Raw genomic sequence first — 13,229 nt, 5'->3', positions numbered from 1 at the left:
GTGCTGAGCTGGAGGTATTGCAGCGTGCCTTTGTATAGCAAGTGTCCCTATCATTAATAATATAATTGACGCCCATTTATCTAGTCCATTCCCACTGAATGAGCCCAATACAATAAGATTGACGGGAGTGTTCTTGGAGGATCAAATGGGATTAGGAAACGGACAAGTAATGACTATATATGCCAAGTGAGCTTTGCAAACCAGCTTAGTAAAAGCTCCAGAGAACCCAGCAAAGCCCTCTGTACGGTGCAATGTCCTGCATTCATTTAATATGTCAGAAAAATATACAATCAGATGACGGGTGAAATACAACATTAACGTGTCTGTCTAATCCAGTACCCCAACTACAAATACTATATATAAACCGAAGGGGTAATGACCTTCTTCAAACTACATGAACGACAGAGATAATTTTTCCCTTTGAAGGGGTTCTCCGGGCTTTTATTATTGATGACCTATCCTCAGGATAGGTCAACAATAGGAGATCGGTGGGGGTCTGGCACCAGGCACCCCCACCCATCAGCTGTATAAGGAGATGGTGCGCGCAGTGCGCATGTGCCGTCTACCTTCGCTCTTCCTGTCCGCTGCTGCGGTCCATGGTCTTTGCCATAGACAGGAAGAGAGACCCCCGCAGATCTGATATTGATGACCTTTCCTGAGGATAGGTCAATAATAGTAAAAGCCCGAACAACCCCTTTGATGAATCTCTTTGAATAATATCACACTAAACCTCGGGGCATAGCTAGTGGGGGTCTCGCGGGGCTATGCTGTGGATGTTGCTAGGGGAGGCAAAAAAGCTAAATAGTATTTGCTCGTTCATCAGAGGATCATCAGCACCTTTAGAAAGGAGCGCTCTTTCCCAATAATTGCCCCAATCATTGGCCAATGTAAAGCGCCCTTTAACTCAAAGGGGTTGTCTCACTTCAGCAAATGGCAGTTATCATGTAGAGAAAGTTAATACCAGGCACTTACTAATGTATTGTTATTGTCCATATTGCTCCCTTTCCTGGCTGGATTCATTTATCATTTTTATTTTTCATCACATTATACACTGCTCGTTTTCACGGTTACGACCACCCTGCAGTCCATCAGTGGGGGTCAAGCTTGCACACTATAGAAAAAAAGCACCAGCCTATGAGTGCTCCCATGGTCCCGGCCACCAGAGAGGCCGGCACTTTTTCCAGCAAACACAACCACTGCTGCTGGATTGCAGGGTGGTCGTAACCATAGAAACGAGCAGTGTATGATGTAATAGAAAAATTAATCCAGCCAGCAAAGGAGGCAATATGGACAATCACATTACATTAGTAATTGGTTTGTATTAACTTTCTCTACATGAAATAAATGTCACTTGCTGAAGTGACAGAACCCCTTTAACCCACATTTTATGCCTCAGGGTACCCGTTCCTATATCTGCACATTATCACCATGATAGAATACAGAGGGCTTTTTTATTCTTTTGTGACAGGCCTTGTGTCATTTATCAGGGACTGTAATCGCATTAAGAGCAGACACTGGGCGGTTTATGCTTTGATCCTCTTTATTATTCTTATTAATCAGCTAATCTCCCACTAAAGCTTAGAAAAGCATTGTATGAAGGAGGAACCAGCCTCAGACTAATGAGTTCAGGGTGTGCGGCGTTCATGTGGAGACGGGACGTTCGCTAAAGCCGTCCACACACAAGAGAACTGTCGGCCGAATGCTCAAAAGGTTGACAGCCCCCCCAATCCTCTTGTGCAAAAACATGCCGGGCTCGGCAGAGCATGCATGTGTAGTGAATGGGGAGGAAGAAGGCTGTTACCAGGGTCTCCGGGCAGCGGCTCCTCAAGAACAAAAGGATCAGGCAATTGAAATCCAGCTTACCCCATCCTTATCTCCCTCCAGATCTGCTGTCAGGGGAAGTCAGGAAGCTCAACACACCCTAGATCTGTGATGGCTAACCTCCGGCTGTGGTAAAACTACAACGCCCAAGATGTACACTTGCTTGGCTGTTTTCAGAACTCCATAGAAATGAATGGAGCATGCTGGGTGTCGTAGTTTCACCACAGCTGAAGTGCTGGAGGTTAGCCATCACTGCCCTAGATGATTGGACTAATCTTACATCAGCAGGTTCAGGTGACGTCGATCAAATGTGTATGTTGAGCTTAACATGTTTCACTAAACACACATTTAGGGGGACATTTATTATTTAAGGTTGTTTTTGTGTCAGTTTTGAGTCTGGCTTTGCTGTGTGTGTCAGCACCAAATTTATGAACTGGTGCCCTTTAATAATATATCTGGCGTGAGTGCCATGTGGTTTACAGCCTATATGTGTAAGGCCTTTTGCACAAACACCCACCGTGGGGCAGCCACAGCGGATCGCGGACCCAATCACTTTGATGGGTCCGCCATCCGCCAGTTCTGCAAAAAGATAGGACATGTTCTATCTTTTTGCGGAACAGAAGTACGGGACGAAACCCCACGGAAGCACTCCGTAGTGGTTCCGTAGGGTTCCGATCCGCACCATTCCGCATCTCCGGATTTGCGCACCCATTGAAGTGAATGGGTCCGCATCTGTGATGCAGAATGCACACGGAACGATGCCCGTGTATTGCGGATCCACAAATACGGCCACAGAGCGCCTACAATAGGCCTAAAAGTAGACCAGGGAGTTGCAACTTTTTCTAAAGTTACACATAGTAAAATGAGCCATAATCCAGGTCTAATCTCGCTTTTCGTGACCACTGTGAAAAGTGGGAGGAACACCAAATATCACAGAAAACAGCACAACCGCCATGACTTGCAACTTTTTTAAGCCACAAAACTGACATATCTGATTTTAAGTATGTTCCCCTTAGGCCCCTTTCACACGGGCGTCATTTTTTTGGCCCGGCTAAACATTGTCATGCGTTGCACTCGCGTGAGAAAAATCGCGCATGTTTGGTACCCAAACCCGAACTTCTTCATAGAAGTTCGGGCTTGGGATTGATGTTCTGAAGATTGTATTATTTTCCCTTATAACATGGTTATAAGGGAAAATAATAGCATTCTGAATACAGAATGCATAGTAAACCAGCGCTAGAGGGGTTAAAAAAAATAAAAAATTATTTAACTCACCTTAGTCCACTTGCTCGCGAAGCCCGGCATCTCCTTGTGTCTCCTCTGCTGATGAACAGGACCTGGGGTGAGCTGCTCCATTAAATACAGGTTAAGGACCTTCGATGACGTCACTCCGGTCATCACATGGTACGTCACATGATCTTTTACCATGGTGATTCACCATGGTAAAAGATCATGTGATGACCGGAGTGACGTCATCGAAGGTCCTTAAGCTCTATTTAATGGAGTAGCTCACCCCAGGTCCTGTTCATCAGCAGCGGAGACACAAGGAGATGCCAGCTTCGCGAGCAAGTGGACTAAGGTGAGTTAAATTTTTTTTAATTTTTTTTTAACCCCTCTAGCGCTGGTTTACTATGCATTCTGTATTCAGAATGCTATTATTTTCCCTTATAACCATGTTATAAGGGAAAATAATAATGATCGGGTCTCCATCCCGATGGTCTCCTAGCAACCATGCGTGCAAATCGCACGGCATCCGTACTTGCTTGCGGATGCCATCCGATTTTCACACACCCCATTCACTTCTATGGGGCCTGCGTCACGTCAAAATCGGAAAATACAGAGCATGCTGTGATTTGCACTGAACGCACAAGTGATGCGTTAAAAACATCGCTCATGTGCACAGCCCCATAGAAATGAATGGGTCAGGATTTAGTTCGCCGCACGGATCGCACCCGCACGGAAAACTCGCCCGTGTGAAAGGGGCCTTAGCGTCTTTTTATGGCTAGTTAGACTTTTGGTTTCACGTCCTAGTTGGTATGTACAGTGTCCAGTCATAGGTTCTATGTAACGTCAAGACGTTCTGTTGATGGACTGTCAGCAGTCCAGGTATGGTATCGGCTCTACAATATACCCGGATATTCACAGAACTCTTCAGTGGACAAAAGGCACATTTTCCAATAATACAAAAAATCATGTTGCTCCAATATAAGCAGCACAAGGAAGAATACTTGATATCAGTTTTATTTCTTTGTGTGATAGCATACCCAAGTCTACCACTGGTGTATAGTGTATGACAGGGTTGTCTTTTATTGCCATGGAAGCTGGCTGAAACCAAAGGACAGTTAAAGGGGTTGTCCAAGTAGATTTTTTCAAAGGCAGTAAAATTATTACATTAAGGAAAAAAATGTATAGAAACATAGAATGTGTCGGCAGATAAGAACCATTTGGCCCATCTAGTCTGCCCAATATACTGAATACTATGGATAGCCCCTGGCCCTATCTTATATGAAGGATGGCCTTATGCCTATCCCATGCATGCTTAAACTCCTTCACTGTATTGGCAGGAAGGCTATTCCATGCATCCACTACTCTCTCAGTAAAGTAATACTTCCTGATATTACTATTAAACCTTTGCCCCTCTAATTTAAAACTATGTCCTCTTGTAGCAGTTTTTCTTCTTTTAAATATTCTCTCCTCTTTTACCTTGTTGATTCCCTTTATGTATTTTAAAGTTTCTATCATATCCCCTCTGTCTCGTCTTTCTTCCAAGCTATACATGTTAAGGTCCTTTAATCTTTCCTGGTAAGTTTTATCCTGCAATCCATGTACCAGTTTAGAAGCTCTTCTCTGAACTCTCTCCAAAGTATCAATATCCTTCTGGAGATATGGTCTCCAGTACTGAGCACAATACTCCAAATGAGGTCTCACCAGTGATCTGTACAGCGGCATGAGCACCTCCCTCTGTCTACTGGTAATGCCTCTCCCTATACACCCAAGCATTCTGCTAGCATTTCCTGCTGCTCTATGACATTGTCTGCCTACCTTTATGTCTTCTGAAATAATGATCCCTAAATGCCTTTCCTCAGATACTGAGGTTAGGACTGTATCACTGATTGTATATTCTGCTCTTGGGTTTTTACGCCCCAGGTGCATTATCTTGCACTTATCAACATTACATTTTAGTTGCCAGATTTTTGACCATTCCTCTAGTTTTCCTAAATCCTTCACCATTCTGAAACCAAACCCATTCACTCCACAACCATCACTCTTTTCTTACCAGCAGGCTTTGGTTTTGTGACTGCAGCAGAGATGTGCAGGTATACCATATGTGACCGTTCCAGCCAATCATCGACCTCAGTGGTCTCCTGCCGTATACTACTGAGGCTACTGACTTGCTGCAGCGGTCATGTGGGATGTACACACATTGCACTGCTGCAGCCAAGACATGACGTAGTGGCTGCAGCGGCAGGGAGTATTACAGCAGCTCTGGAACAGAGGAGGCTTGGGATGGTGAGTGTAAATTCTTTGTATTATGTTAATATCTTTATAGCCTTTAGAAAAAAAATACAACCCGTTTAACTTGCTATTTGTAAATGAAGAATTGTGAAAACATGTAGATCACTCCATCCATACCCGAGGGCTGAATCAAACAGTTATGGCCTACTTAAGGCCAGACCACTAAAGGGGTTGTCCAGTTAAAAAAAAATGAAATTAAATGTGGTAAAACAGCATGTTTTATAATTTGCAATACATGTAAAGCGATTGACAAGAAAGGGCGTCAAGTTCCCCTGTTCTGATTGAGTAGCAGGCCATGCATGTGCACTACCGTCCCAATCATTCTCTATGGGAGCACTGCAGAAAGACGAGTCGTGATCACGGGGGTCCCAGTGGTCAGACCCCCAGCGATCAACTAGTTATTCCCTATCCTGTGGATAGGGGATACTGTGGGTACTGCGCCTGTGCGAGACTTCGTTCGGCGTGAGGGAGGGGGAGGAGAGGGAGGGGAGGCTGTGGCAGGCTGGGGGCGGTTAGACAGTACAAGGAAGGCGGGCTGGGCACTGTAAGAGGGGCGGTACTGGGCTCTCTAAGAGGAACAAAACGCCCCTCTGGGCACATTCAGGACTCATTTACATATCAATAAAAGTCGTTTTTTGCAGTAACTGCTGGACGGATTACAAGATCAAAGAGCACAGCCTAATCCAGGTAAGCTGTGCTTCATGGCTGCTTTAAAATCGTTTTTTGGGTTAGGGGAGGTGACAGAATCCCTTTAATTATCTGAAGTGCCCCAAAATGGTGACATTTGCTCTGGTCCAAGCACACCCACTTTAAGGTTCTGCTGGGCACAGGACTGGCACGTCATCAGTGCTGTATATTAAGGGAATAACTAAGCCAGTCCACTTCTCCATGGTGGCCGATGCACAGACCAAGAATGGGGTTGACTGAGCTTTTGAAATGAGCCAGTCAACAGCCTCCTTCCTGGTGACGTGTCAACGCAGGAAACACTGTCCTGTGTCAAGCACAAGCCAGAAGAGAAGATGTCAGGACCAGAGCGGATATCTTCAGATCGGAGCAGTCTGGATAATTGAGATAAATATATAGATATTTTTTAACTGGACAAACCCTTTAATGTTTAGAGGCTTATTCGGGATTTTAAAATCCATGGCCTATCCTTAGGATAGGACTCAAGATTAGATTGATGGAGGTCTGACTCTCGGCACCTCTGCCGATCAGCTGTTTGAAGGTGCTGCGGCACTTAGGGTACGACCACACAGTCAGGTTTCCAGAAGTCGTATCTGTCTTTTATACTTTCTCTGCTTTTATGATCCACTCCAGATATTGGCTTCTAAAACTGCATGCACTATCTTCACCCGATCCTGCTTCATACAGCACATGGTCATACTTTAACAGCTTTGTCCCACTCAAGTGAATATCCCACATACTTCCTATACTACAGTAGTTGATATCTGAAAATACCCCATGATGCAAACATGCTCTGCTAGACTTTGTAAACCACAGAAAATATAGTAAGTGCTCCTCAGGACCCAAATCTCGATTTCTGATGAACCACCCAATCCTTAGCGTATCTTCTATCAGGATGGTTTTCCTTTCTTATTTAGTCTTTGTCTCTCTTCTACGCTGTGCTCGTTATATTGTACTCTGTGAATAAGTGATCACTGAATAATTACTGATGGAGCAGCTCACTCTCCACAAGGCTCATCAAATATATATGTCGTATGCTAATGCACAAGATGTGGCTGCAGCCATCAATGAAAAGTCTAGAACCCAACCATTTCCTTGACAACCATCGCGTCGTTCACTGCAGTCATTTGACACTTTTACATGAACGTCATAATGGTTCTTGTCAGCTCCACAATTTCCCATCTACAAATGAATGGGTATTTGGTTTTTAGTGCCTTAGTGCAACCACCAAATGCATCTTAAAAGCAGGAGGTCAAGATATACATTCCAGGTATATAAGTGAAGGAAAGTACTGTTTATCAAGATGAAAATCTCCGAACAACTAGAAGTTAACTACTGCTTTTTGTTGTGCACCAACCTGAGTAACGGAAGAAGTCTAGACCACTGATCTGTGGTAATAAATGGGCACAATGGGTCTAACCACTGGGGCCCCAAAGCAAAATAGAATGGAGACCCTCCCCAAAATGACAGCCATCGGCAGACAATGGTTTCAGAAAATGATAACCATTGAAGTCTTTACTATCTCTTTCTTGGCCCAAGTGAAGGCCCTCACACATTTCAGTATGGTCAGTGAACCCGACAATCTAAGGTATATAGGAAGGTGCCATCTCTTCCCCGACAAATTATGTCAGAGGAGAGAAGGATTGAGTGCATTGACTTAACGTCCGATCCTTTTGCTTCTCCTGGGAGATAAACTGCCGCCAGAGGTCCCTTCTTGGTGTAGGGAACGTTTCAACAATGACCCTTTAGACGCGCCCATTATCGTTCACAAAATCTTAATTTCGATCACATATTCCATCGTTTGTAAAGCAGACAGTTGCATTTAGACAAATATAAGTGTAATTGTGAACGATTCCTGTTTACACGTATGAAATTGTTAATGTCCAACAATGATTTTTGTGCCCACAGAGACGATCAAACCAACGAGAAATCTACCGATTGTCATTGCTTTTACACTGCTCAGTAATCGTGCAGTTTCACTCGATAATTTACACGATAATCGCCTCATGTAAAGGGACCTTGAGGGTAAATGCACACGTTCAGGATTTACATCTGCACTGAAAACCGAAGGTGTCCACAGGTAAATCCGTGCGGTCAATCGGCATCAATTGGTGCGGATTGGCAGGCAAATTTGATCTGGATTTTCTGCATGCGGATTTTACTCTCCCTATTAAAGTGAATGGAGAAAATCCGGTCAGGAAAAGTAAAACAAATTGACATGCTGTGGATTTAAAAATCCACACTGTAGGTCAAAATCAGCACGGAGAAGATCTGCATCGTATGCATGAGAATTTTACATTCTCATAGAATACAATGTACATGACCTACGGTGCAGATTTTCTTCACGCAAATCCGCATGGAAAATCCACACACAATCCTGATCGTGTGCATTTACCCCTAGTCTAACCCTATCTGCTACAAAGTGAAATTATTTCTCTCCACCTTCATCATCCATATCTAATAGCACCTTTGGCAGTGGTGGTTCTAGACCCCATGGTTCCTGACACGTCTGATACCCAGGTAGTGACTCCCTCACTAGTTAATATTAAGGTGACCACCTTAGATAGTTGTCAGCCATATGCTCGTTTGGAGGACAGAATAACATGGTTCATTAATGAAGGAAGTTTCCAAATTAGAGACTCTCATCATCCTTATAGCAAGAGGAACTATTCATTTGTTCCAATAACAATAACTGGCATAACAAGGGATAAATCTAGAGCCAGAAGTCATGGTGACCACACTAGTCGATGGCTTGCTTAATCTTAGGCTACTTTCCCATTAGCAACACAGTTTTCCAGCAGGCTGTTCTGGCAGATTTCGCTGGACCTGGCATTGCTGGATGTTACTGGAATGCCCACCTGCCCCATTGACTATAATGGTGTCCAGCAGATATCAGCCCACAACCCGGCAAATATTAACGACATTCCATGCCGGAACAGCCTGCCGGAGAGATGTGCTGCCGATGTGAAAGAAGTAGCCTTATACTAACAGACTTTCAGTTTCATGGCATACCTGTTTTCCATCCAGTGTATAGAGACGCTTCACCACCCCAGAATCCAGTTTTATGGCGTCAGTTATATCAGTGAGCACTTGGTCAAATGAATGGGCTGTTTTCTTGTTCAGGAGAATGCGGACGGCTTTACGTGGTTTCACGCCGCTCCTGATGATTGTGACGAGCTTTGGCCTTATGAAATCTTTGCCCTCTCTTCCATCTGAGGTGCTAGGCTTTGGAGTGGCCAGAGGTTGCACTGAACGGGGGCTAGCAGTTGTCTTCACATTCACAGACCAGTTAGGGTTGACATTCTTTGTGTACTCCAGTTTTTTAAATGGCTCAATAGATCCACAAACATAACTTTCACCTGAAAGAAAAATCTCTGTTACTTCAAGGCTGCACTGACAAATTATACAGTATATACAGACAGTTTCAAGAACTAAGTGAACCCCCTTGGAATAATCTGTATTTCTGTATTGATTACTAATAAAATGTGGTCTGATTGTTCCCGAATTCACGATTATAGACAAATACAGTGTACAGATGGTTGTACACTTCATGTATGTATCCACAATGCATGGAGAAACAGTACTTGATCCCTTGAATTTAATAACCTGAAGATCCCCCTTTAGCAGCAATCACCTCCACCAAATACTTTCTGTAGTTGCACAAGGTTGAGAAGGATTTTTTTTGTACCATTCCTCCCTGCAAATATGTTCATCCATTGCACTTATATAGCGCTACTATATTCTGCAGCACTTTACAGACATTAGCATCACTATGTCCCCAATAAGGCTCACAATCTAAGGTCCCTATCAGGATGTCTTTGGAGTGTGAGAGGAAACCGGAGAAAACCCACGCAAACACGGGGAGAACATACAATCTCCATCCATGTTGTCCTTGGTCAGATTCGAACCTAGGACCCCAGCGCTGCAAGGCACCAGTGCTAACCACTGAGCTAACGTGCTGCCGTTCTGGGATTCCTTGCATGCATTGCCATCTTCAAGTCATACTACAGCACCTTGACAGGGTTAAGGTCAAAACTCAAATGTCCTTCATTTTCAACCATTCAGTCCATTTACTTGTGTTCTTTGTTCATTTCCCAAAGTTTCACTTACTTTTTTCTCATCACTATATACTTGGCTGGTATATAGCTGTTTATACTTTATACATATATATATATAAATAACATGCAATTGGCAAAGACTGGAGACTGAATGCATAGGTGCAATAGTAGATTCTACATTTTGGTGTCCCTATATGTAGTTCTCCAATAAAACATTTGATTTTCCATCATTAGAAGAGTTTTCATTTTCCCGCATCACGCTTGTCCATTGCTGCAACGGGTATTGTAGCTCAGTCCCAGTCACAAGAGTGGCACAAACCATTTAATTCCTGACTTTAAAAGGTTTTCCAAGACTTTTGAACTGATCAATCCTCTGGAAAGTTAATCTGTATCTGATCAGACCCCGCTGATCAGACACCCTGAGAAGGAACAAACACTTGCAGTAGTGCCACGGCCTTCTCGCAGCTTTCCCTGGGCCATGTGATATCCCATTCATTGGTCACGTGGCCTAGGCACAGCTCAGCCCCATTAAAGTGAATTGGGCTATATAATGCCCGGCACTTTGCTTGGTGAGCAGAGAGAAGGCCACAGCGCTACTGCCACCACTAGTGCCTTCTCAATCAGCTGATCAGCGGGGGTTCCCAAATGTTGAACCCCCACTGATCAGATCCAGATGACCTATCAAAAATGTCAGAAAACCCCTTTAATAGGGCAGGACTGTGACAATCCAAAATCCAATTCATGAAACAAGAGGGCGCTAGGCAGCATTATGGTATACAGACTACAGGGTACACAGCATTGCTTTATACATAGTATAGGACACAAATTATTCTCTTACACAGGCAGATCTTCTGTCCATAATGAGAACGATCGATGATAGGCAAGACGATCGGTCCTAGTCATTACTTTCCTTTTAACTTTACGATAGTAGGGGTGGGGGTGGGGTAATGAACAAGCAATTATTAATGCGATCATTTGTGCCCTCTCCCCTCATACACTGTACATTACCTCAGTAGCCCAGGGAGATGTGCTGCATAAAAAACTGCGATCATCCAATGAGAATTTGCTCTTCTGCAATGGTCAGGATGAGAGCATGTCTGGCCAGTCATCGGCCCGTGTAAAAGGGCACTTACATTCTAGAAGCAGAATCCTTGTTTTATTTGCCTTGTAATTCGTTATTTTACAATACTGTGAACAGAGCCGTACCCTCGTTAAAGAAAATTTACGATCAGTTGCAGACAGATTTATTGAAGACAACGTTAACCACCATTTCTCTTCCTGCCGCACACAGCTGTGCCTAGTGTATCCAGCATGGAGATGGCTTTTTGCAGAAGAAGATTGGCATCAATTATTCCACAACAGGCAGATTTACATCCACCTGGTATAATAGAAATGTCATTCTAGAGCAGGGATCAGCAACCTTCGGCACTCCAGCTGCTGTAAAACTACAACTCCCAGCATGCACACTTACTCGGCAGTTCTTGCAAATCCCATAGACGTGAAAAGAGGATTCTGGGAGTTGTAGTTTCAGAACAGCTGGAGTGTCGGAGGTTGCTGCTGATCCCTGGTCTAGAGCGAAACATACCAAAAAAAAAACACAAAAGCTTGAAAAGATTTTGCAAAGTGTTGACAGTGATAAGTGCCATCTAAGCTAATATCTAGGGTTCGGCTCTATGGCACTATGGAGAAATATACTTGTTGTAGTTAAGAAAAAAAGATGCATACACATTCTGGTTTCTGTTAACCAAAAATATGCCAGAAGAAAACATAGGTAAACAACTTAAAGGGGTTGTCTCACTTCAGCAAATAGTATTTATTATGTAGAGGAAGTTAATACAAGGCACTTACTAATGTATTGGGATTGTCCATATTGCTTCCTTTGCTGTCTGGATTCATTTTTCCATCACATTATACACTGCTTGTTTCCATGGTTATGACCACCCTGCAATCCATCAGTGATGGTCGTGCTTGCACACTATAGGAAAAAGCACCAGCCTATGTGCGGTTCCATAGACCCGGCCACCAGAGAGGCTGGCCATTTTTCCTATAGTGTGCAAGCACGGTCATCACTGATGGATTGCAGGGTGGTCGTAACCATGGAAACGAGCAGTATATAATGAGCGGAATAAATGCATCCATCCATGAAAGGAGGCAATATGGATAATAACAATACATTAGTAAGTGCCTTGTATTAACTTCTTCTACATAATAAATGCCATTTGCTGAAGTGAGACAACCCCTTTAAGTTTAACATCTGGATTCGGTTTCTAAACATGTATAGCCTACAATGTTATTCAAGAAAAAAAATGTTTACAATGTCAAAAGCAATCATACTGAAATGCATCGGCATACATTTGCATTCAGTTTGGCATACCCTTGAGTATATTTTTCTTAGGAAATAAAAATAGATACTGTACCTCATCTGCCTGCTGTAAGACTATGAAATGTGGTTGTCCAAACCAGAATAAAAAATAATAAGAATTGTACCCCTCCCAAACTAGCCTATGGTTGCCATGTTCACTTCTTCCTGCAGAATGCATGAGAGAGAAAGGGAGACTCCAGATTTTTCTTAAAACCTGCACTAAATCTATAATATGAGCCGCTGAGCTGACCGCAGTGCTGGGCCGTATGTAATGTGTGGGGAGATCCCTCACAACAGCCTTGAGACCATTACTGTGTTACCGCTGATGTATGTTCCAACAACGTGTGCTTTGTTATCATATTCCTTCCTCGCTGTGAGATGGAGCCATTTATAGTTATATTATTGTGCCAGTTGTTACTGTTCTTTGTTAGTATTGCGCTTCTCTACTTGGGTCTTTTGTCTCCGCTTCAAAAATCTTCCTCTGAGCGGAAACCTAACTGACCCCATTATGGTCTATGGGGCCCATAGGCTCCGTTCGGCTCAGTTACGGTATGTGCTGAATCCGTCGTTTCCGTTCTTCTGCTCCTATAAACCGGGCAGAAGAAAGGAAAGGCTGAACGCTGATGTGAACTCAGCCTAGGGAGAAGCTGTGGAGATGATTGGCACTATACCGTGTAGCAGGTAGCCCCATTGATATACCTGCATGCAAGTTTAGTGAGCCTACAGTAGACACTACTATTACCAGTTTGGATGCATTGGCCATTGTAGGTGGACTGCTTGTAACATCC

General features: G+C 43.6%; 1 protein-coding gene across 3 annotated transcripts in view; it reads right to left on the bottom strand.

Moving 5' to 3' along the window:
• Positions 1-13,229, bottom strand: part of DCLK1 (doublecortin like kinase 1) — a 354,970-nt gene that overhangs the window by 294,523 nt on the left and 47,218 nt on the right. For all 3 annotated transcript variants that reach the window (XM_044286573.1, XM_044286571.1, XM_044286572.1), the window contains exon 3: positions 9,034-9,380. In XM_044286573.1, coding sequence (XP_044142508.1) covers positions 9,034-9,380 — 347 coding nt within the window. The remainder of the gene's footprint in view (positions 1-9,033; positions 9,381-13,229) is intronic.

The sequence above is a fragment of the Bufo gargarizans genome, chromosome 3, assembly GCF_014858855.1.
Source record: "Bufo gargarizans isolate SCDJY-AF-19 chromosome 3, ASM1485885v1, whole genome shotgun sequence".
NCBI classification, from domain to species: Eukaryota; Metazoa; Chordata; class Amphibia; order Anura; family Bufonidae; genus Bufo; species Bufo gargarizans.
Note: the sequence above shows the minus strand (reverse complement) of the source record. Positions and strands in the feature narration are given on the sequence as shown.